General features: G+C 36.9%; 4 protein-coding genes and 1 non-coding gene across 5 annotated transcripts; 3 read left to right on the forward strand and 2 right to left on the reverse strand.

Annotated features, from left to right (window-relative positions):
* The first annotated feature begins 3,272 nt into the window (after positions 1-3,272).
* Positions 3,273-6,126, forward strand: LOC121787457 (ruvB-like 2). Its single transcript, XM_042186187.1, has 2 exons — positions 3,273-4,135; positions 5,223-6,126. The coding sequence occupies exons 1-2, from the start codon at positions 3,387-3,389 to the stop codon at positions 5,875-5,877; spliced, it is 1,404 nt and encodes a 467-aa protein (XP_042042121.1). The 5' UTR covers positions 3,273-3,386; the 3' UTR covers positions 5,878-6,126.
* Positions 6,127-7,673: 1,547 nt separating this feature from the next.
* TRNAD-GUC lies at positions 7,674-7,745 on the reverse strand. Its single transcript has one exon. It is a non-coding gene; the product is annotated as a tRNA-Asp (tRNA).
* Positions 7,746-12,493: 4,748 nt separating this feature from the next.
* LOC121786188 lies at positions 12,494-14,813 on the forward strand. Its single transcript, XM_042184767.1, has 3 exons — positions 12,494-13,012; positions 13,108-13,220; positions 14,517-14,813. The coding sequence occupies exons 1-3, from the start codon at positions 12,778-12,780 to the stop codon at positions 14,649-14,651; spliced, it is 483 nt and encodes a 160-aa protein (XP_042040701.1). The 5' UTR covers positions 12,494-12,777; the 3' UTR covers positions 14,652-14,813.
* Positions 14,814-15,892: 1,079 nt separating this feature from the next.
* On the forward strand, positions 15,893-19,406 carry LOC121786318 (pentatricopeptide repeat-containing protein At3g49740-like). The gene is made up of 2 exons (XM_042184933.1): positions 15,893-18,784; positions 18,949-19,406. The coding sequence occupies exon 1, from the start codon at positions 16,142-16,144 to the stop codon at positions 18,341-18,343; it is 2,202 nt and encodes a 733-aa protein (XP_042040867.1). The 5' UTR covers positions 15,893-16,141; the 3' UTR covers positions 18,344-18,784; positions 18,949-19,406.
* Positions 19,407-20,427: 1,021 nt separating this feature from the next.
* LOC121788103 (protein SHORT-ROOT-like) lies at positions 20,428-22,826 on the reverse strand. The gene has a single exon (XM_042186979.1). The coding sequence runs from the start codon at positions 22,063-22,065 to the stop codon at positions 20,602-20,604; it is 1,464 nt and encodes a 487-aa protein (XP_042042913.1). The 5' UTR covers positions 22,066-22,826; the 3' UTR covers positions 20,428-20,601.
* Between the last annotated feature and the right edge of the window lie 1,460 nt (positions 22,827-24,286).

Genomic DNA, 24,286 nt, shown 5'->3' on the forward strand with positions numbered 1-24,286 from the left:
ACAATAGATCATAATAATGTGTGAATTCAAATTAACTAGGAGTATAAGGCCATCACTAACGTTGCGGGCCAGATCGCACCTGAGTCCCGGCCCCCCGGCTTTGCGCGTTGTAGGGAGGAGTTTTGTAGCATGGGCCACCCCTCGTGACGCAGTAGCATCTCGGGGCCGCGCCTAGGTCCGTCCAGGCCCGGCGTTGGAGGAGCAAGGGCCGTGGCCCAACGAGTCCCGGCCCGGCGTTGGAGGTCCCTCGGGCCGGACCGCAAGCCCCAAACGTTTTTTTTTCTGATTTTTTTACTTATTTATACTCCATTTTTTTCAATATTCTTCCACTAATTTCTCCATTTCTATCCTCTATATTATTCCAATATTTTGCATATGGATTGGTTTAACAGCGACGAACAACAGATGAATGAGTTCGTCAACGCCAACAACAGGTACCTACCGGCATCGCCCAACCCAAATGCAGCGCCTAGTCCGAGGGTAGCGTCCAACATGGAAATGCCATCGCCAGTTAGCACTGATGAGTATGACATCAGTGATACTGGAGCCCGTTGAAGGGAGGGGCAAGGCTGCGGCGGCGGATGATAAGGGGCCGAAGAAGTACCGTCCGGAGGAGACATTGTGGCTGGCCAAGAACTTTGTCGACGTCTCTGATGATCCTATCATCGAAAACTAGCAGAGCGGCAAAGTGTTCTAGGAGTGGATTGCCCATAAATATAACGCTGGTCGACCTAGAGGGACGTTCGAGCGTAGCTATGTGAAGCTACGCAAGCATTGGGGTTCCAGAAAGACATGGCGAAGTGGAATGGCAAGTGGACTAACGTAGTCCGGATGTGGCCGATCGGGCACAGCGAGATGGACCTCGTGGCGAAAGCTAGGGAGGAGTTTTACGCTGACGGGAAGAAGCACTTCAAGTACTACGATGTTTAGAAGATTGTTGAGACTCATATGAGACTATTATATACAAATGAAAAGTGGAGCGTCAAAGAGAACCAAAGTTTCCGCCGCCGGAAACTACTCTTTGAGTGAAGGAGGTCTGGCATCGACCTCAACGTGACAGACGATGAGGTCTTCATCTCATCCCCTAGTACTCAAAGTCGTCCGATGGGAACTAAATCGGCAAAGAGGAAAGCGAAGGGGAAGGCAACTACGAGTTGCCCCACTATGTCGCCGCCGCCCAATCCTTCTATGGATAAGATATCCGACTCTATGTCGGATATGAGTATTGGAGGGGGATCATCTGCTGTGCTAAATAGCACAGCAGCCCCTGTTGTTAGACACACCAGAATAAAATAATCAAATAAAAAAGATAAAATAAATTGAATATTTACATATTATTTTATTGTTGTATTAGACACTGCAGGAGGTGTTGTGCTATTTAGCACCGCAAAGGATCCCAGCCCTATGAGTATTACCTTGCAGATGGGCCATCTGACGGAGTGGACATCGAGGGACACCTCGACAATGTCGGAGTTCAAGCTCGAGTTGCACCATGAGATGATTGTCTACCTTCGCGCACAAATAAAGAAGTAGTTTTTTCATTTTTTTTAATTTCTAGGACTTGTAATTTTTTTTCTAGGATTTGTAACTTTCATTTTCATTTTCTAGGACTTGTAATTTTTTTTTCGACTAAACATTGAATTTTCTATGTTTTAATTGTTCAACGTATTCTATTTTACGAGTAAAATATGTTGTAGTCGTAAATAGTGGAATTCAATAGTTGTGGCCTGGATGGAGCCTGGAGCGTTAGAGGAGTTGAGGCCTGAGACTGAAATTTAAGGGAATGATGACGTGAAGCCGAAAATAGATGGAGATTTGGTCGCAGCGTCGAAACCAATCAACCGTGAGTGATAAACGGCTAACTGCTTGGTAGTTAACATTAAGAACCCATCAAACAAGAACTAATTTCCTTGTACCACGAGATAGTTATATAGTGTTACATGATTATTTATATATGCAAGATGGTACACTCCAAATCACATTAAGCTATGTGTGTCGTTTGCATTCTTTTTACAATGAGTGATATTATCATCACAAATCACATACTACAAACAACAAGCCAGATCACTTTAAACAACTAAATGATTATCACAACTAGCTGAGGCTGAGGAGCAGTGTGTTGTCTCCAAATAATATAGAGTATCGAAATTATACATTTTCGAATTGCTTATGAAACTCCTTACATTGACTTATTAGCCAACAAAATTTTAATTTATGTTCCCTTTCAATTTATTAACCAACACAACAAAATTAAAAAAAACATAAAATATTGCCAATAATACTATATTTTAAAATATTAGAATTCAATTATACTGTAAAACAAAATAAATACTAATACTAATCTTCACCAATCTGATATGGCAGCTAAGTTATGTGAGGAGCAATGTTACCAAATTACGGTAAAATCTACCCAAATTTTAGTTTCTGTCATTTTTAGAGATAATTACATGTTTCATACAAAATGTTTTACCTTTATTTCAATTTAGTACAAAAAGTATTAAGTTTACATATTTTATACAAAAAGTTACATTAGTATTTTAAATTAATACATTCCGTTAAATATTTTAAACATTGTTAGTTAATTTATAATTTATCCAACTTATCATCATAATAAAAGAATAATTAGAGATTTAATACAATTAATCACTCTAAAAATCAATTCTTCCGGCAATTGATCGTGGTTTTAAAAAAAATCTCTCTCTCAATATACTCTCTCTTTTTTATTCTATTCTTTATAGAACACAGTATAAAATAAGTCCATATTTCATCTTTACAAAATGACTAATTTGAGCTTCAAACAGTCAATAAGTCGATATTTTATTTTTACAAAAAAGATTCAATATCTTTTTAGTTGCATGTATTCTCCATTGTTACATGAGAAATCTTCGACAATAAAATGCAATTCGTTAATTTGATGGTGAAGAGTTGTGATTTTTTTTCTATGTGTATTTCATTTTTGTGAGTAATAAAAATAACTGTGTTTAAAATAATTAATGAAAAGTTTTAATTTAAACTTTTTATACAAATTTGAAACATTGATGAAACTTTTTGTATGTATGATGTAATTGGAAATAAAGGTGTTAGTATGGACTTAACGGAATGTATTGTTTTGAAACACTAAGTAAATTTTTTGTTTGAAATATGTAAACTTAATACTTTTTGTACTAAATTGAAACAAAAGGTAAAACATTTTGTACGAAACATATAATTATCCCTCATTTTTACAACCATACATTTCCTTTTATATAGAAAATCAATTTTGGGTACTCAATTTGAGATCAAAAACCCTAAACCCTCCATACAAATTCCTCTTTCAGCTTCCTACTCTCTCCCTCTAATCCCTAAATCTCCACCCAAATTCTCTGTCTTGTCTCCAAAGTTCAGCCATGGCGGAGATAAAGCTCTCAGAGATGCGAGACCTAACCCGAATTGAACGAATCGGCGCCCACTCCCACATCCGGGGCCTCGGCCTCGACTCCGCCCTCGAGGCCCGCTCCTCCTCCGAGGGCATGGTCGGCCAGACTTCAGCCCGGAAAGCCGCTGGCGTCATCGTCAAAATGGTCCAGGAAGGCAAAATCGCCGGCCGCGCAGTCCTCCTCGCCGGGCAGCCCGGGACCGGCAAAACCGCCATCGCCATGGGCATAGCTAAATCCATCGGCCAAGAGACCCCCTTCGCTATGCTCGCAGGGAGCGAACTCTTCTCGCTGGAGATGTCGAAAACCGAAGCCCTAATGCAGGCGTTCAGGAAAGCGATTGGGGTCAGAATTAAGGAGGAAACCGAGGTGATTGAGGGCGAGGTTGTGGAGATACAGATTGACCGGCCGGCTGTTGCTGGGGCTGCGTCGAAGACGGGGAAACTCACGCTGAAGACTACGGATATGGAGACGGTGTATGATTTGGGGGCGAAGATGATTGAGGCCTTGGGGAAGGAGAAAGTGCAGAGTGGTGATGTGATTGGTATTGACAAGGCCTCGGGGAAGATTACGAAGCTCGGGAGGTCTTTCTCGAGGTCAAGGGACTATGATGCAATGGGGCCTCACACTAAGTTCGTGCAGTGCCCTGATGGTGAGCTGCAGAAGAGGAAGGAAGTTGTGCATTGCGTCACGCTTCATGAGATTGATGTTATCAACAGCAGGTAGATTCTACGAGTTTTATGTTTATGATGTAGATGCTGAATTTGATTTATTGATGCATTATGAATTAACAGTATCCCCTGATTGGCTTGAATTACTAGACTTGATGGTTCAAAAATATTACTGTCTGCTCGGTGATTTTGATACATTTAGCTAATTGAGTTGTAGTCAACACCAAGGATTCGGAGTGGGGGATTGAATGGAGCATAGCTTGTAAGCCAATTCAAATGCTTTGCCCTAGTGTCTTTGATAAGTTTAGTAGACAAGTTCTTATGTAATTTTTACCTCTCTCTCTGGATTGACTAGATGTTTTGCATTCAACTTGGCCATAATCATACCACTTTCGTGTGTACTTGTTATCATCAGGTTAAATATTGGACTGCCTGCATCTCGAATTCTAGAATCCTACGTCTTTTAGTACTTTAGATATGCAATAGGTTGTGACTAATTTGCTAATATGTGGAGACTGGAGGGTAAGCTTGTAAGAGCTGTCACAATGGTCAATCTTTTCTTTGGTGCACTACTTTCGGTTAGGTGGCAAAGGTTTAGATTTCTGCTAGCCATGGTTAGGAGACTTCTCTTCCTCTGGAATCTGACAATGTAATTGGGAGGGGCTAATATGAACCGTTAGAAGGCTGTTTTGTGCAATTTCTGGTCAGACAGAAGTGTATTGGAATTTCTTCTTTCATTCTTCTTTGTCCTATAGTATGTTTTCTATTTCACAAACTCTTATACTGTTGAGTATTACCTGGATGTTAAATGCTTTGCAGCTTAGCCCCTTTGGCTTGTTAAAATGAAATTCAGGTTAAATATTTAGGAACTTGGTATGTTTTATTGAGTCTCTTTAATACAATGGGCTAGATTGGCTTAAACAAAAAATAAATTCTTAACACGTGAGATTTTAATATGCTCATCTATATAGTGCAGTTTACACCTTTATGACTGGTCTAAGAATCTTGGTTCATGGCACCACAGCCCCTAATTTGCTAAGCGTGTTGTCTTGTTAATAAATATATAACTGCATGCATGTTTCATTGTTTATTTGGGGTCTTTTCTTCATTCACTTATAGCTTACTGTCTCAATTTTAGAACGCAGGGATTTCTGGCACTTTTTACGGGTGATACTGGAGAAATCCGTGCAGAAGTTAGGGAACAAATCGACACAAAGGTAGCAGAGTGGAGAGAAGAAGGAAAAGCAGAAATTATACCAGGTGTCCTCTTCATTGATGAAGTACACATGCTTGACATCGAGTGCTTTTCTTTTCTGAACCGCGCATTGGAGAATGACATGGCGCCTATATTAGTTGTCGCCACCAACAGAGGGATCACTTCAATCAGGGGCACAAACTACAGATCCCCACATGGAATTCCAATCGATTTCCTTGACCGCCTGCTCATCATCTCCACCCAACCCTATACAGGAGACGATATCCGGAAGATCTTGGACATCAGATGCCAAGAGGAAGATGTAGAAATGTCCGAAGATGCTAAGGTACTACTTACAAAGATCGGAGAAGACACATCACTGAGGTATGCCATAAACCTCATCACCTCTGCTGCGTTGTCCTGCTTGAAGAGGAAAGGGAAGGTTGTGGAAATGGAGGACATAAGCCGCGTGTATGAGCTCTTCTACGACGTGAAGAGGTCGACACAATACTTGATGGAATATCAAAGCCAGTATATGTTTAGTGAGGTGGGAACAGGAGAGGGATATGAAGACGAAGCTAATGCAATGGTCTCATAAAGAGAGAGTGTGTGTTAGACACAATGGTATGTTTATGTTTGCTGGAAATATTATTTCAGCTTCGGATATGTATTAGCCATATGACGATGCTTCAGTTATGGAAGCTAATTAAACTGTTTTTAGTGAATATTTGTGGCAGTCCCAGATAGTTCTGTGCTTGAAATTTGTAGGTTTGTCTTTTGCCTCATGTAATTTATAAATTTAACTTAAAATTTCACTTTAGTTACACCAAAGTTTTATCTATTTAAAGATTGATGGATAAATTTTCTTTAAGTCATGGACATTAATGATTGATATACTCAAAGAATCAAGTATTTAGATCACAATTTACTTTTATAATTACGAAAAAAAAAATCGTGGTATAAGGATGATTGAAAATTAATGTAGAATTTATCAACAATAAAACAGAATTTAAATACATGATTTGTTCAGCCTTGAATTGACAATTTCAATTATGAGGCTGTAAATTGGGAGTATATTTCAATAAAACAAAAGATATCTGCAATCTTCTCCCGCATCTTCACTGATATGATGCGATATCTCCATGTATCAATATTGTTAATGATATTCATTATGATATATCAAGCATTAAATACAATGTTAATGTGCATTATTTCTTAAATTGATAAAGCTTGAGAAATTTTACTGTATTATAAATAGAGGCACTCACCAACATTATTTTATTATAAGAAAGAAACCAAAAAGAGAAGTACCATTAAACTAGAAATTGAAGGAAGGAAGGAAGGAAAATGAAGCAGCAAATGTTTGTGATTTATTTTGCATTATTTTGAATCTTTGGTGGATTGAATCTTGTAGCATGTGAGAAAGAGGCATGTAAGAAAGCAGCATGTTTTGAAAAATCGGTTTGCGTCTGCGCTCCATGAATTCAACAAGGAGGGAGGGAGGGTTGGTTGCCTTTGCCTGAGTATGTCATTCATACATCTATTCAATAAATAAATCATAAAAACAGTCCTTACACAATATGGTTTGGATATTTGCAGATCTTGACGAATTTTATTTGCCGTCTCTATTAAAAAGAGAAAAACCAAAATATATATATAATTAATAATTTATTATCGCCCTCTAAATAGTGCATATTAGTTGTTAAATTCAAGTGATAAAAATATCAAGAAAATTGTAAAAAGGCATCAATGTAATTACATCTATGCATAGAGTCTATTCAATGTTAATAAAATATTGGAGACCACGAATATGCAAATTTAGTTCTCGAGGGTATATTTTTGTAATTCACTCTTTTGTAATCACAGATCACAACTATATTAGCGAATGGTGATTTTAAGTGTTATCTATAGTTTGCTTAAAATTAACATCTCAAAAATCATCTCTCTAGTAGTCTTGTCACTTGTGATGTTTTGTTACTATTTCTAACTCAAATGAATTTTATTTATGCTACTTTAGCTTAGTTATGTTATCTTCGTTAGTTTTATCATTTCAACTAAATCTTCTACTACTATTTTCTAGTCATTATTTAATGTTTTCATCGACTTTTTAAAAGATCGATTGTATCATATTTTAAAATTAGAAGAAATAACCATATTGATTAAGAATAAAATAGATATAAAAAAGAAAAATAAAACACAAATCACTGACTCCAAAGTAGTACATAAATTTCAAATAAAATACTAGTAAAAATGATGCGCTCAAATTGTACTATCATATTTTTAAAATTAGAAGAAATAACAATATTGATTAAGAGTAAAAGAGAGATTAAAAAGAAAAATAAAACACAAAATCACGGAATCTAAAGTATACAAATTTCAAACAAAAATATTAAACGCCGTTGCCGGGGATCGAACCCGGGTCACCCGCGTGACAGGCGGGAATACTTACCACTATACTACAACGACTTCTTGTTTCAACTAAGAAATAATTAAACTAAATTGTAGTAGTAGTACTACCTTTTCTTGACAAATTTCTGATTTACATTGACAGACTAAACACAAGCATCTGGTGAAATCCTAAAACATCAACTATTATTAGTAATAAAAAATTGCAAACGATAAATAGTTATAAAGCCTATAATTTTGACTGAAAATTTGTGGAAATTTTAGTATACTGTTATATTTGTCACGTATTTCCATTTTCCTTAAAATTTATCACTTTTCATTTTTACAATTTTTTGTAGTGGATCCCACGTTTTTTTTATAAAACTATAACTCCGTATATAAAAGTAGAACTCACATGCTAACCTTTTCAACTCACTTTCTATTGCATTTCTTAAAATTCGCGTCGGATTAAATGGTGACGGAATTATTAGGAATGGAGGAAGTACTACTACAAAATTAGCTTGTATATTTCTATCTGCATTTCCATGAGATTAGTTTGTACATATTTCTTCCTTAATCCATGAGATTAGCTAGTATATTTCTATCTTCATTTCCACTTCAATTTATTCCATTGGTCTCTAATTATATCACACATGTGAAAGTGAAACTGTGAAACTGCAATTTATTTAAAATACTGTAAAAATTAAAATTAATACTTTCCGAATATACAGTTCCCTTTGCGGATAAGGTATTTGGCACATATACGAAAGAATACTACTACTATTTTACCAAAAAAATGTTTAGTACATTTGTCAGATTTTGAATAGAAAAAACAAAGTTAGGATTGCAATCCTATGAACTTCGCCTAATAAGATAAATATAAAAATCCCAAATGTACAACACCTTTATTGGAACAGCCTTATAATATAATATAGTGATTAATTAATGTAATATATTTAATTATATTATTGATCTGAATTGATTCGTATAACAGAGCATGTGGTTTGGCAAAACAAGAGACATAGATACTCTATCGACAATGAATGACATACAACAATTTAATCTATGTAAAATGTATTCGTTATTATAATCATTGGAATTACTAAGTTTCTAAATTAGATAATCGCATAATTTTGTATATGTGACTGATTCTGTCACACCTCAACCCCTCTGACTTATACTCTTTTAATAAATAAATCTCTTATCATAAAAGCAATTAATACACGTGTCTAATTCATAGAACACACATATTATATAATTCCAAAATTCATCATTTAACAAGTACATATTTCAAAACATTCTACACAGTAGTGGAACCCTGTCACCACTCTATATACTATACATTCATCTACATGCAAAATGATGAGGAGGAGAAGATTGCCAAAATGCGTCAGCCGCCGAACCTGATAACACGTGGAGTTCCTATGACCCACGTCAGTCAAAACTTTACTACTATCTTATTCCTGAAAAATTTAGTGGTTTATATGAGCCACAACTCAGTATATATAAATTTCCACCTTTAATCTCACATGATACAACAACAAGCATATTCTTTTATCAATACATATAATCAGAAACAATATATAACCTGATCTAAAAACAAACCATTTCATATTCATATGCATATGCCACTCTATTCAGTTTATTATTCTGTAACAGTCAAGCCTGGTATCTGCCCGGGATTCCTCTATGATTGACCCGTAGGTCCCTCTATAATTGGACTCATAGGTCCCTCTGTATTTGACCCGAAGGTCCCAATATGATTTGACCCGAAGGTCCCAATATGTTTGACCCGAAGGTCCCAATATGATCCACTGTGATTTCAGATCCAGGGCAAAACCGTCACAGATCCTCTTTAATCCAATGATTCACATAATCAGTATCATAAACATATCCTTTGCACTAATAACATATCCATATCCTATTCCATCAATTTATCCAATATATCTAAACAAACATGTTCATTTCCGCAATCAAATATTCATATCATATTCGACCATCAAAATCAAATAATTCATAATTATATCAATTTCACACCATATAATCCATTTTCTCATTCAAATTCAACACATAGCAATCAACCACACAATACATATAAAATTAAAAGTATGATTTATACATACCTGATTATTCTAAGTATTCTAATCGAACTCCCTAGCTCCTCTTCCTGTTCAACCTTGATCCTTTCTACCTTCGGATTATATTTCTGCCTTTCGACCCTAAGTTCTCATTTCCCCCATTTTTTTTATAAACATACACTTTCAAGGCTTATCATATATAAGTTCTAGTCGGTTATAACAATAGGATTCACACATATTCATTTTACTACTCTAGAATCCTTACACGTATCAAACAAAAATAAAATATTATAATGGATGCTATTAGATAAAATTCTATGTAACTATAATAAAAAGAAATGTACATTTAATTGATTGGAACTACACCCTTTTAACGTATGCACAAAAAGACACATATATATTACATAAATAAATATTATATTCATGACTTCATAATTGGAAAAGTAATCCTAATCTAACACGTATATATATACCTATATGCCTAATACATAATTCAATTATTTTTAACTTTAAACTCAATTACTTATAATTATATGTTACATAATTGCTAATATATTTCTAAACACCATATTATATAGCCACCCACTCAAATCTCTATAATTCTAATAAAAATGTATATCATGTAATTATAATAAAATGTGTAATTATGCAATATGATGTATGATTTGGGTCACGGTTGTCACAGATTCAGGATTAAACGAGTCAAAATTCAAATTCAAATCTATATCGAATTACATTAATCACTAAATCATTATAATTATTAACTTACACTTTGAAGGTAAGTTAAGAATTTGTAAATTTGATTAACTAAGTAATATCTACATTCTGAACTACTCTTACTACACATATATTATTTCTCCATTTTCTCTAAGGATTTAATAACATGAGGCTCTCATAGCTCAGTTGGTTAGAGCACCCGTTTAGTAAGCGGGAGGTCTTGAGTCATCTCTCAACGAGAGCAGTTTTTTACTCAATTATTTTTTCTCCTGTTATCTGTTCTCTTTTTCTTTTTAATTTCTAAAATGTTATGCTACTATTAAGCGTTAGTAATTGTCTCGCTTTAAATATAAAATATTTAGTAACTGCTCTGATTTTTTCATATTAACTTATCATTTTCATTTAGTATTTCATATAACAACTTGACTTCTACAGTCCTCCTAATCTATATGGCATGTCACAGCTTAATTGTTGGAGTAAAATTTCTATTATGCAATTAATATGAATTTTTTTTAATAGGTTGATCATTTTTTTATTAAATAATAAAATCATTATTCAAAAAAATAGCGCTTAACTTCAGTGAAAAATATGGTTGGGAATTTTAATTTCTGAAACGTATTCATTGGGCTTTAACGATGCGCCAACTACGGCCCATCATATTTATTCTCTTAGCTATATTAGTTAAATTTGTTAGTTGTGATTGTGTGGACTAATTTAAAACTTGTACCACTAATTTAGTTTTGTAGTATAAAGCACCATCTAGCCGAGTCAAAAAGATGTTTCTCGAACTTCGCCCCACTCAAGATGTCCACATTTTATTTTAAGTTTATCTTACTTAAATGTCCAATTTTTATATTTAAATAAATCTCTCTATCTACTCATTAAAATATTTAATTATATTTTTCTCTCTATTTACCCCACCTAACCAACTCCTTCTAAAATATTGTACCACTCAAGAACGTGGACATTTTAAATATTAGTAGTAGATTTATTTTTATGGGTCAATTCAATAGAATCGGTGCATTTGTTGGAAATACTCATCGCATTTTGTTAACGTGTTAAGGAACAATAACATCCATATAGAGAACCGACCCCTAAATGTGGGTGGATTCCATTTAAACTCCATTTAAAAATAAATAATATCATTCGTTCCACAAATATACCTAACTAAGTATGTCTCGAGTTTTAGTAAAAATAGATAATGTATGCAAGGGGAAAACAGTGTCATCTTAACCATCCATTCATTTTAATTAAGTAATTTTTCTTTTAAGATAATTGAATTATTACCTTTTTTATATCTATACTTCAATTTTTCTCTATATTATTTTATTTTATTCTTTCTCTTAACTCTGTTATAAAACATATACATCTCTTCCCTAAACTCTATACCGAAATAAATAACTCAATTAATATGTAATGGAAAGAATATTAGTAACGATTAAGGAGTAAATATGATTTGAATGAATAAAATGATCAGTCGTATTATAGCAAAAGCAAATAAATTGATTAATTTATTGATGATTATTTTGTTGTAAAAAGGAAAAGGGACTAATTTTTGTGGATATACAAAAATTGCACAAATAAACTCGCGGAGTATTTTTTTCAAAAGACGGGATATAAATCTATATATTACAAATAATAGATGTGTAATTCTGAATTTAATTACTCATGAAAACATTATTTTAGCCGTAATTGTACGTTAATACTGATATCCAATGGGACATACACGGCCAGACGTAAATTTCAGGTCTATTTGCAACTTTCCTCATATAATAATAACAACATAATTAGCATTAATTACTAAATGCATTCATTAATAAATCTACGTTGAAGATACCACAATTAATTATGCCATAATACACACAGTACCAAAATTACTCTTATATCCAAAAAATCACCAACCAATTTCGGATGAAATGGAATTCCATATTTATGTCACCCAAAATTACAATCCTGTCCCCAGCCGGGGCCCCCTTCTCTCTCTCTCTCACACACACACACGCAGTAGACCCACCTGCGTCTGCAAACGCAAAGTCATAAACCTGAACCTCCCAATTTTAGGTGGTTTGGCAGATCCATCTAACACTCACTTATCCCCATCATCACCATTATTCACACACACCTACTATTAATTTCAATTTTCCTTTTTCAATTCGTTTACATCTCCACCTTTTTCCTATTTCCATTTCCCAGACTCTCTCATTAAATACAGTTTTCTTCAATTCGCCTCAACAAGCCTTCGGTTATTGCGCTATTAAATCACACACCTTACAAAAATTCGTCGCACTCAGTTGAAATTCCGAATCGCGGCTGCTGTGATGGGGAATTGCCAGGCGGCGGAGGCGGCGACGGTGGTGATCCAGCACCCCGGCGGTAAGGTCGACAGGATTTACTCGTCGGCGAGCGCTACCGAGGTCATGAATGCCAACCCCGGCCACTACGTCGCGCTGGTGGTGGCGGCGGAGAACGCATCGCCGATCAAGCAGCTCAAGCTCCTCCGCCCCGACGACGCTCTCGTGATTGGACAAGTTTACAAACTCATCAGCTTTGAAGGTGCGTTTATCGTCGATTCACGATTCTCAGATATGTAGTTTATCGTTGGATTTTAATTGTAAAAAATCTGAGAATTGGTGAAAATGTGTTTGCAGATGTGCTGAAGGAATTTACTGCGAATAAGAGTGTGAAGTTGGGGAAGTTGTTGAAGGAGAGAGGAGCTTTGGAGCGCAAGAGAAATTCGAATCCGCGATCAGCTTCAGTTAAGGTAAACTAATCCTTCATTTTTATGGTTTGGATGAATTGAAATGATAGATCTGATTAAATTAAGAGTAGGAAGATCATAACTGGATTCCAATAATTTTTTTGTCACTTTCTGTTTTCAGTTGTTTCATTCTAAAAAAATAAATTAATATTAATAATAGTAGTAATAAATTTATACTTATTAACCCAACCCCAAAGAAAAAGAGACATTGTCAGAATTTTAAGCTGAAATTAAAAATTAATTGTGGGATGAGTTAGTTATACCGGCCGATCGCTATCCATCCTCGACCATATTTACGATCCATTGCATGCGTATAGATTGAATTGATTCTTTATTCACAATCTTCTATATAAATAAAAGCTAAAAATTGAAATTAAATAATAGTATATTATATAAAACAATTAATTATTGACTCTTATAACTGTGAAATCTCGATTTGTATCCAAAAGTTAAAATCAAGCTCTAGAAATAGTGAGATAGAAGAAACCATGATTAGAAATAAATAATAAATATTGGAACAGAAAACATAAGATGTAGGATCTCAAAGGCTTATCAATTTGTATATATATTCATAGAGTCTGTGTTTTGAACACCGGATCGAATCGGCTGATTACCGTTTACCGTTTCATGTGTCTAAGCTTTTATTTCATGTTTAATACTATTGAAAGCTTTTTTTTATCTACTTTCTTTGTCAACTTCATTAGTTGATGATTTCAACTCTTGAGAAATGGTGGTGTATATTAAAATTTAAAATTATATGCACAGCTTCATGTTGGCATGTCACACTTTAAAGTATATATAGAATGAAGAATTAAATAAACAATTGACTTTTAAGATATTTATATAAATAACTAATTATATGGGTCCCATATATATACCAAGTCGAAACTCTTAAAAACTTGGAAATAATATTCTCTCATAATAATTCAATTCAATACTGCATACCACATGCAATGCAATATCATCATAGTAATGATAGTACACTAAACAAACAAATATAGAAATAAAATAGAGAACTAGGATTCCATATATTGTTGGTATTGACTATCCGAAATATAGATTTCTGCATAATGATTAATGATATTGCTCCAGCACATTCATCTTAATCATCTTATGATTGTTAGCTTAAGATTAATATATGCCATGTGAACTACTATTATAAGAAGAAATTCAGACAGAACAATATACACATGCTATTATTGCTGGAATAATAAAAGTTATTTAAAAAAAAAAACTTTTTTTTGGAGGCGAAAATAAAACTTGAATGTGAAATGTACTAATAGTTTGGGCATGGTTCAGATGGAGGCGAGAGGTGGTGGCAGCTGCAGCAGAAGCGGCGCAGGACGGCCCAACACCGGCCGCCCTGGGCAGTGGAGACCGGCTTTACAGAGCATTTCGGAGCAAGTGAATGAAACATCAAATGTTAGTTGCTGAGTTCGTTTCCAAACTAGTGTCTATGCTTTCGAAAAGACATGTAAAAAGATGAGATTCATGCTAAAGTGAGTTGAGTAGAACTTCAACCACATGTATCGTTTCAGAGCTTATTGTGACGGGGATATAATCTATCGGTTTGTTTCATGCAAACTTCTCAGCCTACACCCTTTATCCATTATATTTGCTTGCTACATGTAATACAAATATATATGTATACATAAATTTGCAGAAATTAAACAAATTTTCGGAACGAGCAACTATTCGATACACGGATCGAGAAGGAATTCACGCACCTAGAGATCGAATTGTTTTACCACAACTCAGAACATCCGAATCAAGAGAAAAACGAGAACTGGATGTGTTTATGCTTTCCCAAAGAATTTCATGTTGTGTTTGCATCTCTATTTTTGTATTTATGTGTGTGTAGTCGATTGTATTCTCACGTGTAAATTGGGGATGATGTACATCTGCACTGGATAATCTTTTCCCTATGCCCCAATTAATTTTTTTACTTGGGAATTTTATCTATAATATGAACTACACTCACTGTCCATGATTATGAGTTTCGTTTTTTCCATTCTGATCCACCAATAAGAATCTCGATTCACTTTTATTAAATGATAAATAGGTCTCACATTTCACTAATCATCTTCACTCATGTTTTATCTTATTTGTACACGGAGGTAGTAGTAGTATGATTTTCCTAAAACACGTGCGAAAAAGAAATGTGTCAAATGAAATGAGAAAAATGGAGTATATTGTACCAAAATTATGATATATTGTACTACTATTAAGTAATATCATATTGTTCAATATCGATCATTTTCATACTAGGATCGACCCGGACGGCCAATTTCCGATACCCCACCGCCAGAAAACGGCCATAATCGCTCTCCCACGTCCGCCGAACTGTAGAGCTACAATGTGATATTTAGTTTGTTTACCACTGATGTCACGACCACATTTTGTTAAAGATATCAAACTCAATTCAGCGCAACTAAGGAAGGATTTAAGATGCGTGAGAGAAATGAGAAAAAGGACACAACTTGGTCATAGCTCGAAATAATAGAAGTAATATGGCCCAGCTTTAGGAATTAATCCTCAGTCCTATCATAGAATTAATATATACTCTGGCCCACACTTCGATTAAAACTTCAGCCCAAACTTAATTTAAATTCTTTAACCCATCTATATAAAAAAATAACAAACCAGCCCACCACCTTTTCCGTTAAAAATCGAATTGGCCCAAAATCGACTTCTCTTTTCTATTCATAGTGCCTGCCACTCAGCTCCGTCGCCGGCGCCGCCTTTCCCTCCGACTCCGGTCATCTCATCTCTATCTTTCAATCTATCGCGATAGGGTTTCGGGCTGCCTGCCCTCTTTATCGCGATAGGTAAATTAAATATATAGTGGAATATCATGATGAAATCATGTTCTTACTGATTCAATCAACTGCACAAGAGCATAACTGATTTGGGTTGAGCTAATAATGCGAAAATGCTACCAAAATACCATGAGCGTCTTAGTAGATAATTCTGTTCCAGAACTAATCAAACTCAATTGCTCTCTGAAGAACCTTGTCCATGCCCACAGATTCTCAGACGCCCTCCGTCTCTTCCTACAAATCCACTCACTCCGCCACCTCAAACCCGACCACTACACTCTTTCAACAGCCCTCACTGCGTGTGCCAACTCCCGCGAAATCAGAGTGGGTGCCCAACTCCACAATCTCTGCGTCAAATCCGGCCTTCAAAGCTTCTCTCACGTTGCGAATACCCTGCTCTCGTTGTATGCGAAGTTGCGGGACTTGGTATCGGTAAAAAGGGTCTATACTGATATAAGCGAGCCCGATGTATACTCGCATACGACACTGTTGTCAGCTTGCACGAAGCTCGGCGAAGTTGATTATGCTCGTATGGTGTTCGACAAAATGCCTGAAAGAAGTGTGGAAGTCTGGAATGCGATGATCACGGGCTGCGCTGAGAATGGACTTGATGGGCTTGCGTTCGATTTCTTCCGGAGAATGCGTATGCTTGATGTGAAAACGGATAACTATGCGTTTGCCAGTGTTGTCAGCTTATGTACAGTTGGGCAGCTTAAGTTTGGGAGGCAACTTCATTGCTTGGTTTTGAAGAACGGATTTTTGAGGAGGGCGTCCGTCGGTAATTCTTTGGTCACTATGTATTTCAAATGTGAAAGTGCTGGAGATGCTTGTGAAACATTTGAGGAAATCGGGAGAGAAGTTGGTGACGAGATAGCATATAACGCAGTTATAGCGGGATTGGTCAGTATGGAAAGAGATGAAGAAGCTCTGTTGATGTTCAGAGATATGCAAACTGTTGGTCTGAAACCAACTGAATTGACTTTTGTGAGTGTAATGGGAGCTTGTTTCAATTCCGATATTGTTACTCAAGTACATGGCCAAGCTATCAAGATGTGTTTTGGGGACTCTACTAAAGTTAATAATGCAGCAATAAGCATGTATTCTAATTGCGGAGAATTAGCTGCAGCTTGTTTGGTTTTCAGAGCGTTGGAAGTGAAGGATGTCGTCTCGTGGAATGCCATTATAGCAAGCTATGCTCAAGAGAGCCTGAGCGGAGATGCTATCTCCACCTACCTTCAGATGCAAAGGAATTGCGTTGAGCCAGATGAATTCACTATTGGGAGCTTGCTAGCAAACTTAGATTCGATAGAGGTAGTTGAGATGATACAAGCAGTTCTAGTGAAAAGGGCGATCATTCACAGAGTTGAAGTTGCAAACGCATTGCTTTCAGCGTTATCTAGGAACAGTGCGATAGAGAAGGCCCACGAAATCTTCTGTCAAATGCACTCAAGAAATGTAATATCTTGGAATGCAATGATATCTGGATTTCTATTAAATGGATTACCAGAGGAAGGGCTGCAACAATTTGCAGAATTACTAGAATTAGGTCTAAAACCAAATCATTACACTTTGAGCCTTGTTTTAAGCATTTGCTCCAGCATATCAGATCTTCTTCACGGGAAAGAAGTTCATGCATACTTACTGAAATTGGGTTTTTTCTTTCACACCTTGCTTGGTAATGCCCTTATTGCTCTGTACTCCAAGTGTGGGGCTTTAAACTGGTCATTGAAAGTGTTCCACAGTATGACCAATAGAGATGTTGTTTCTTGGAACTCAATGATCTCCGCCCATGCACTGCACGGAGAAGGCAAGGAGGCCATCAAGTGGTTTGAGGCTATGCAGTGTTCGAGTACAGTGAGGCCGGATAAGGCAACTTTCACTGCAGTCCTGTCGGCTTGCAGCCATGCAGGTTTAGTTGCTGATGGTATTAGGATCTTCAATTTGATGGTGAAGGGTTATGGCATTGATCCAGAAATGCACCACTTTTCTTGCGTGGTCGATCTATTAGGGCGAGCCGGGTTTCTTGATGTAGCGGAGAGGTTGATCAAGGATAGTGGCAGTGATATCGACCCAAGTGTTTGGTGGACTTTGTTGAGTTCTTGTGCAGCCTACGGCCATCTGCATTTGGGAAATATAGTTGCAAAGTTTCTTCTTGAAACAGGGTATGATGATGATCCTTCGCTTTACATTCTGCTGTCAAATCTTCATGCTAATGCTGGGAAATGGGAAGAGGCAGCTAGTTTTAGGGAAGTGATGAAGAAATATGGTGTGATGAAGCAACCTGGAAGAAGTTGGATCTCCCCATGATAAGAAGGGCAAACAAGGACAGAGCCAACTGCAGTTGTTCAACTATGTATTTCTTGTGATTAGTGGCATACACGACCATGGAGACAAATAACAATAGTAGGTTGCATGATGGTGTTAGTGTTGCAAGTGGGAATTACCTTGCAGCTAAGATTAGAAGACGTCTTCTTTGGTTTTGCATCTCGTTCAATAACATGTTATCCCTCCAACAAGTTATTCATCTTGATCATTGCTATGCTGAGATTTGTTATCCTAGCTCTGCAGAGAAGCGGAGTAGTAGAAGGAATTGATTGTGCATCAACTGATGAAGTCAAAAAAGTGGTGATGTTTCTCGTACGAGGAGAGGCTAGATCTAGATTCCATAATACTTTTAAGCAATCTGAGCAGTGGGGCTATTCAAGTTCTGGACAAGTATCAAACTGCAAGTGTTCTAAATGGTTTTTGGTAAGTATTTTTTATGTCGTTGCAAGATTGTTTGTGCAGTATTTAGATGAACTAGTAGTAGATACTGTAATTGTTAACCAATATCATGATAAATACTTGAAACAATGGTTTTTTTGGGGGGATCATTTCTGCTATTAGTTTACATTCTTTTACTTCCTGAGCAGGTAAAGCATCAGTATAGAATTGCTCCACAGTCGATATCATTGGATGAAGGGGAAGACCCAACCTCGTCATACGCAGATGGAGCAAAGGACTATGCAGAAAGGCTATGAACTGGTATCATCATTCTTACGAAGGCCCAGATTAATTTTCACTGAGCTAGAGATGATGAGGAGCATTACTGTGGAAGAAGCTGGACGAGCAGTTGCAGACGCAGAAGCTGCAATTGCAGCAGCTGAGATGGCAGCAGACGAGGCGGAAGTTGCAGCTGAAGCGGCACAATGTTTTGTTCAGAAGGCTCTTACATGTGTTTCTAGAGCTCGATTCTTGTAAGTTAATTTAGACCATACTTCACTTATGATTTCATCTGACTAGTGAAGTTTAGTCATACAATAAGTGGCAATTTTCTTTAATTGTACGCATATTTTATGTTTAATAACTACTAGCATAGATAATACTGATACTTTCTTAGCACTAAAGATCTAGTTAAAACCAAAATGCTAAAAAAATCTTAATTATTGGATAAAATTAACTTCATAACTCTTATGCTCGTGTTTTTAGACTTGAGAGTGGAATAGATCCCCCAATTAATTATATTGTTTTGCTAGTCTAATTACGACTAATTGCCAACACCCATTTTTTTATACATTTCAAACTGCCTTGGACACAATCACGATAATAACTCCCTTTTTTCTGACGAAATTTAAAAGATTTTTATACTGGAAATTGTTTTTAACATATTTGTGTGGCTTTTGATATCAGAATATAACATAGATACCCCCAACTCCATTATGTTAATTAAATAAATAAGAGCATGCTAACAATTCACATATAGATACGTTCAATTTTAAAAGCAGGAACTTTGATCACTTTGGGTTTTGACATGTTTTATATTCTCTTCGTCCCTTAAATTTTGTCACATTTTTTCATTTCTATCCGTTCCAAAAAATTTATCATATTTCACTTTTTACTATTTATGTTACTGGACTCCATATTCCAATAATTCGTTCCAACTCACATTTTATTATAAAACTAATATATAAAAGTAGAACTCACTCTCCACTAATTTTTTCAATTCACTTTTCATTACATTTCTTTAAACTCGTGCCCGATCAAAGTGTGAAAATTTAAGGGACGGAAGGAGTACTAAGTATTTTGTTGCAATAATAAAAATATTTTACTAGGATTTTTAGCAAACTAAAGATGAGTGCATTTCAACGAAGTCATAATACTTATATTCCATCTTTTTATGAGTGCTTGTTATCAAGATTTAGTGTCACGCATTCCATGCTAATCTGAATATTTTTGACATGTTAATTTTGCTACAAATTACAACTACTCTACAACTAAAAGTCAGGCTAAAATTGGTGATATTTTATGTAAACAACCCTAGATTATGTTAAAATATGTGAGAGATGCAAAGGATATATAGAAACCGAAATTCTTGGAGGCCATATCGCTAATCATTGTAGTAACTCACAAAATTTACGCAAAATTGTTAATGACAATTAATTCAATTGATCAAACCAATCCATAAATTGGAAAAGAACAAAAAAACATAAAAGCCACAAAAAAGAAAAAGATAAAAATCATTTAATCAAACCCATTAATTAATTCACTAATTTCCCACACCAAACCCACACTCATGCACAGCAGCCCTACGAGGGTTTCCACGCACTCGCCCACACCACCGGCTGCTCCCTCCACGAAAGGAATATTCCGGCGGCATCCCCTCTCTGCCCCATCGTCCACCCCTCCTTATACCTCCTCAGCAGCGACCTCACATCGTCGTTCACCTCCTCATTAAACGACCACGCCCTAAACCCCCCTCCATGCATGCGCTGGCACCACCTCGCCGCCGCGTCCCGCCTCTCCACCGACTCATGCGGTGGGCACGCCACCAGGTCCACCACCGCCCTCCCCGCCGCCCTCTCCAGCATCAGCCGCTCGTTGCTCGCGCGAGGGAAGCTCTCCTCCAGCGCCTCGAAGTAAACCCTAAACCACCTCAAGCACTCCTCGAATCCCCTCACGAATTCGTAACCGCCGTCTCCGATGTTCAGATCTGCTTCTTCTTCGACGATTGTGACGATCCTCGGCCTCAATTTCCTGAAATTGGAGATCAATTGATCCCGATTGTTGCCGGTAGCCCTTACCGATCTCAGCGATCCGACGCAATTGATCGCTAGGGCTTCGTCCTCCTCGATCCCGATCGCGGCGAGGTTGAGCTCCGACAGATCCCCGGCGTGGTGGATCACGTTGAGCTTGAACGGAACCCCCATCAACCGCGCGAATTTCTCCATCCTGCTCCCGATCTCCCTCATCAGCCGCTGCACCGCGGCGGCGCCGGCGCTCGCGCCGTCTCCGCGGCCGCCGACGACCGTGGTGAGGCGGAGGTGCGGCGTGTCGTCGGATCGCGTGGCGATGGCCTCGAGCAGCGTCGGCCACTGCGTGCAGTACGTGTTGCTGAGATCAATAATGTGGATTTTGGCAGATCCATCCACGGCCTCCATGATCGCCCCGTTGCAGGCCACGTGGCCGAACGTGGTCCACGGGCTGACCTCCTGGAACTTCAGCACGGTCTCTCTCGTGGCGGAGAAGGACGCAGCCTTCTCCGCCGAGGAGATTAAATTGCGGCGGTTCAACTCGCCCGAGTCGGTCATGCGGCTGAAGAGGGCTTGTAGAAAGTAGGCGGCTAGCTTCTGATCGACGTCTCCGTAGGGAGAGCTCATCTCGTTGAGCATCCACATCAGCTGCTGAAAGCGGGCGGTGTTTTTATCAGTGATGGCTCTAGCTGTTTCTAGAAGGATCTCCGTGGCCCACTTGTTCTGGCCGGAGAAGGCGGCTGGAAACTCCATGCTCACGTCGTGTGGCGGCGCGGAAATATGAGAGGATTGGTCGTAGGCATGGTGGTAATGGTGATCAGTGGTGGAGATTGGGTGGTGTTTGGAGGAGGAAGAGGAAGAGAAGTCCTCTTCATGATCCATGAAATAGTTGAGGCATTCCTGGTCTTGATGATGATGATGATGGTAGTTGTGATTCTGAGATCGCGAGCTACTAGACGTTCGGCTAGAATTAATGGATTGGTCGGATTGGAGACTAACGAGCCTAAACAAAGTATCCATCTAATCAAATGACCCACACATCAAACACACAACACGGAGGGGGGAATCTTGGACTTGGTAGTACTACTACTATTGAACAATTTGATGATATTAAAACACAAGAAGGGGTTGCTTCTCTCACCTCTATATATATATATATATACAAAGAGATTAGCTAGATAGGGTATATAATAAGAAGGGGCAGGGGGTATAAAATAAGAATAAAGTGGATGGGGCATGGAAATGGGGGAGTAGTGGGAAATTGCTTTTCATGCAACTTTATGTAGGCTTTATGTGTGTGTGTGAGAGAGAGAGAGAGCAGGCGTGACATTTGGGTATCGAGAGGGAGAAAAGCTGCCGGCGTGCTTGGTGATGATGGAAGGCACCCACACCACATCACACCACACCACACCACACCACACCACACCACTATCTATATATCTATATGTGAAGATATATATATATATAAGGCGGTATTTCACTCATATTTTGCCTCCCATTTCCTCACCAAACTCTGCCAGCACTTGCTCCTTTTGCCGTTTCTTTATACCAAAAGCGTTTTCTACGTTCATCATCTCATATATCAAGGCCATGCTCCTTTTTCCACTTTCTTTATTTGCTCCCCCACCATATTTATATCAATATTACTCTGCTTTTTCCACATTTTTTCAACTCTTTTCTTGCCTAACTGGACCATTCCCCTGCCCTAGATATTTGAATTTAAAGTTCCTTCTTTATTATAATTGTAATTGTAATGTCTGGATTATTGTGTAGTTATGTATGTATAAGAACATTTTAGTTGATAAAATTATTTCACCTCTAATTAACAAGTTGGGTTAAGGTCCCCGGATAACTGAGAATTCTTATTCAAACTGAGTACTACCATTTTTTAGATAGATAGATAAATAAATTAATTGAGAATATGTGAATTAATTTTGTAGTTCTTTGATTAATGCATTATTTTGGTGGATGAATGCATATTTGGAACCTTCGAATTCAATAAAGAACAAAAATCTCATTTTATTTATGTCGACGTTTTTACAAGAAATGTAATTCCAACGAAAAAAACAACCCATGTATCCGTATATGTATAGGAAGAATTACAGCTGAATGTTTGTGCATAAATATACATACATGCATCAATTTTTTGCTATAGTGGTAACAATATTAATTAGTACTCCTAAAAACAATTAGCAATATATCGAAGTATGCATAGGAACCAGATCAGCAATCTTAACAAGAAATAGTGCACATTATCAGTTATTACTAATTTTTAGACTACAAAGTTGCGAATTTTTTAAGGATGAATAGCGTCTCATGTTTTCAACTTTCAGATAATATCTTCAATTTTTGTTTTTTTTCTCCAATTGATGATTGAGAAAATTCTCCGGTTTGGACGAATGCTGTCTTTTATGGATAATGGCGAAATAAACTAGTCGTACTATATATGCAGATGAAACCATGTTGGTATAGAGACAAAGTGCTTTGTGAAGAATAGAGTTATAGAGTAGAGTAGATGAACATATAGGGACAAAGCCTTGCGAAATCCCAGGAAATTTCATATTCCAACTCAACTAACAATGAGTGTGTAGACAGTCATTGCATTGACTGGCTCCAATCTCTATGAATCATTCTCTATCAACCGATTATTCCTTGTATAAATTCTACATGATCTATCAAGGGTACGAATACGAGTTCTTGTCATATAAATTGCGCCAAAATATATTAACTTTGATTTAGTTATACTAAAAGTGGACGATTAATATGAGACGAATGAAAATAGTAAAAGTGGACAATTAATGAGGGACGGACGAAAATGACAAAAGTGGACAATTAATGGTGGACGGGGGAGTATAAGAGTTATCCGATACATTAATATCGAATCACGTTACAAAACATATTAGTTGTTGATACTGAATCCAGAAATTGAATAAGCGAACTAATATTAAGTCAAAACTAGAATGTTTTGCAAGTAGGGGAGTACTATTGATAATGATATTAGTTAAAAAGATTGTGAATGTGTTAAAATTGGAAAAACTGTAACTAGAAATCTAGAACATTGATGGCTTCTAAACTCGAACTTTAGATGCATCTTGATTTTGTATTAACTTATAGACAAACAACAAAATTGTTGTACTTTTTCCATAGTTTGAGTACTAATAAAATTGAATTTAACACCACTTCAATAAAAACTAGTACACTCCATTTATCTCAAGTTACTTGAGTCATATTCCATTTTGAG

The sequence above is a fragment of the Salvia splendens genome, chromosome 22, assembly GCF_004379255.2.
Source record: "Salvia splendens isolate huo1 chromosome 22, SspV2, whole genome shotgun sequence".
In the NCBI taxonomy this organism is placed as follows: domain Eukaryota; kingdom Viridiplantae; phylum Streptophyta; class Magnoliopsida; order Lamiales; family Lamiaceae; genus Salvia; species Salvia splendens.

Bases quoted from the DNA above. Each gene is read 5' to 3' on its own strand.
- LOC121787457 (XM_042186187.1), top strand. From the start codon at position 3,387: ATGGCGGAGATAAAGCTCTCAGAGATGCGAGACCTAACCCGAATTGAA. The intron at 4,136-5,222 runs GTAGATTCTACG...TCTCAATTTTAG, and splicing joins ATTGATGTTATCAACAGCAG to AACGCAGGGATTTCTGGCAC.
- LOC121786188 (XM_042184767.1), top strand. From the start codon at position 12,778: ATGGGGAATTGCCAGGCGGCGGAGGCGGCGACGGTGGTGATCCAGCAC. The intron at 13,013-13,107 runs GTGCGTTTATCG...ATGTGTTTGCAG, and splicing joins CAAACTCATCAGCTTTGAAG to ATGTGCTGAAGGAATTTACT. The intron at 13,221-14,516 runs GTAAACTAATCC...GGCATGGTTCAG, and splicing joins CGCGATCAGCTTCAGTTAAG to ATGGAGGCGAGAGGTGGTGG.
- LOC121786318 (XM_042184933.1), top strand. From the start codon at position 16,142: ATGCGAAAATGCTACCAAAATACCATGAGCGTCTTAGTAGATAATTCT.
- LOC121788103 (XM_042186979.1), bottom strand. From the start codon at position 22,065: ATGGATACTTTGTTTAGGCTCGTTAGTCTCCAATCCGACCAATCCATT.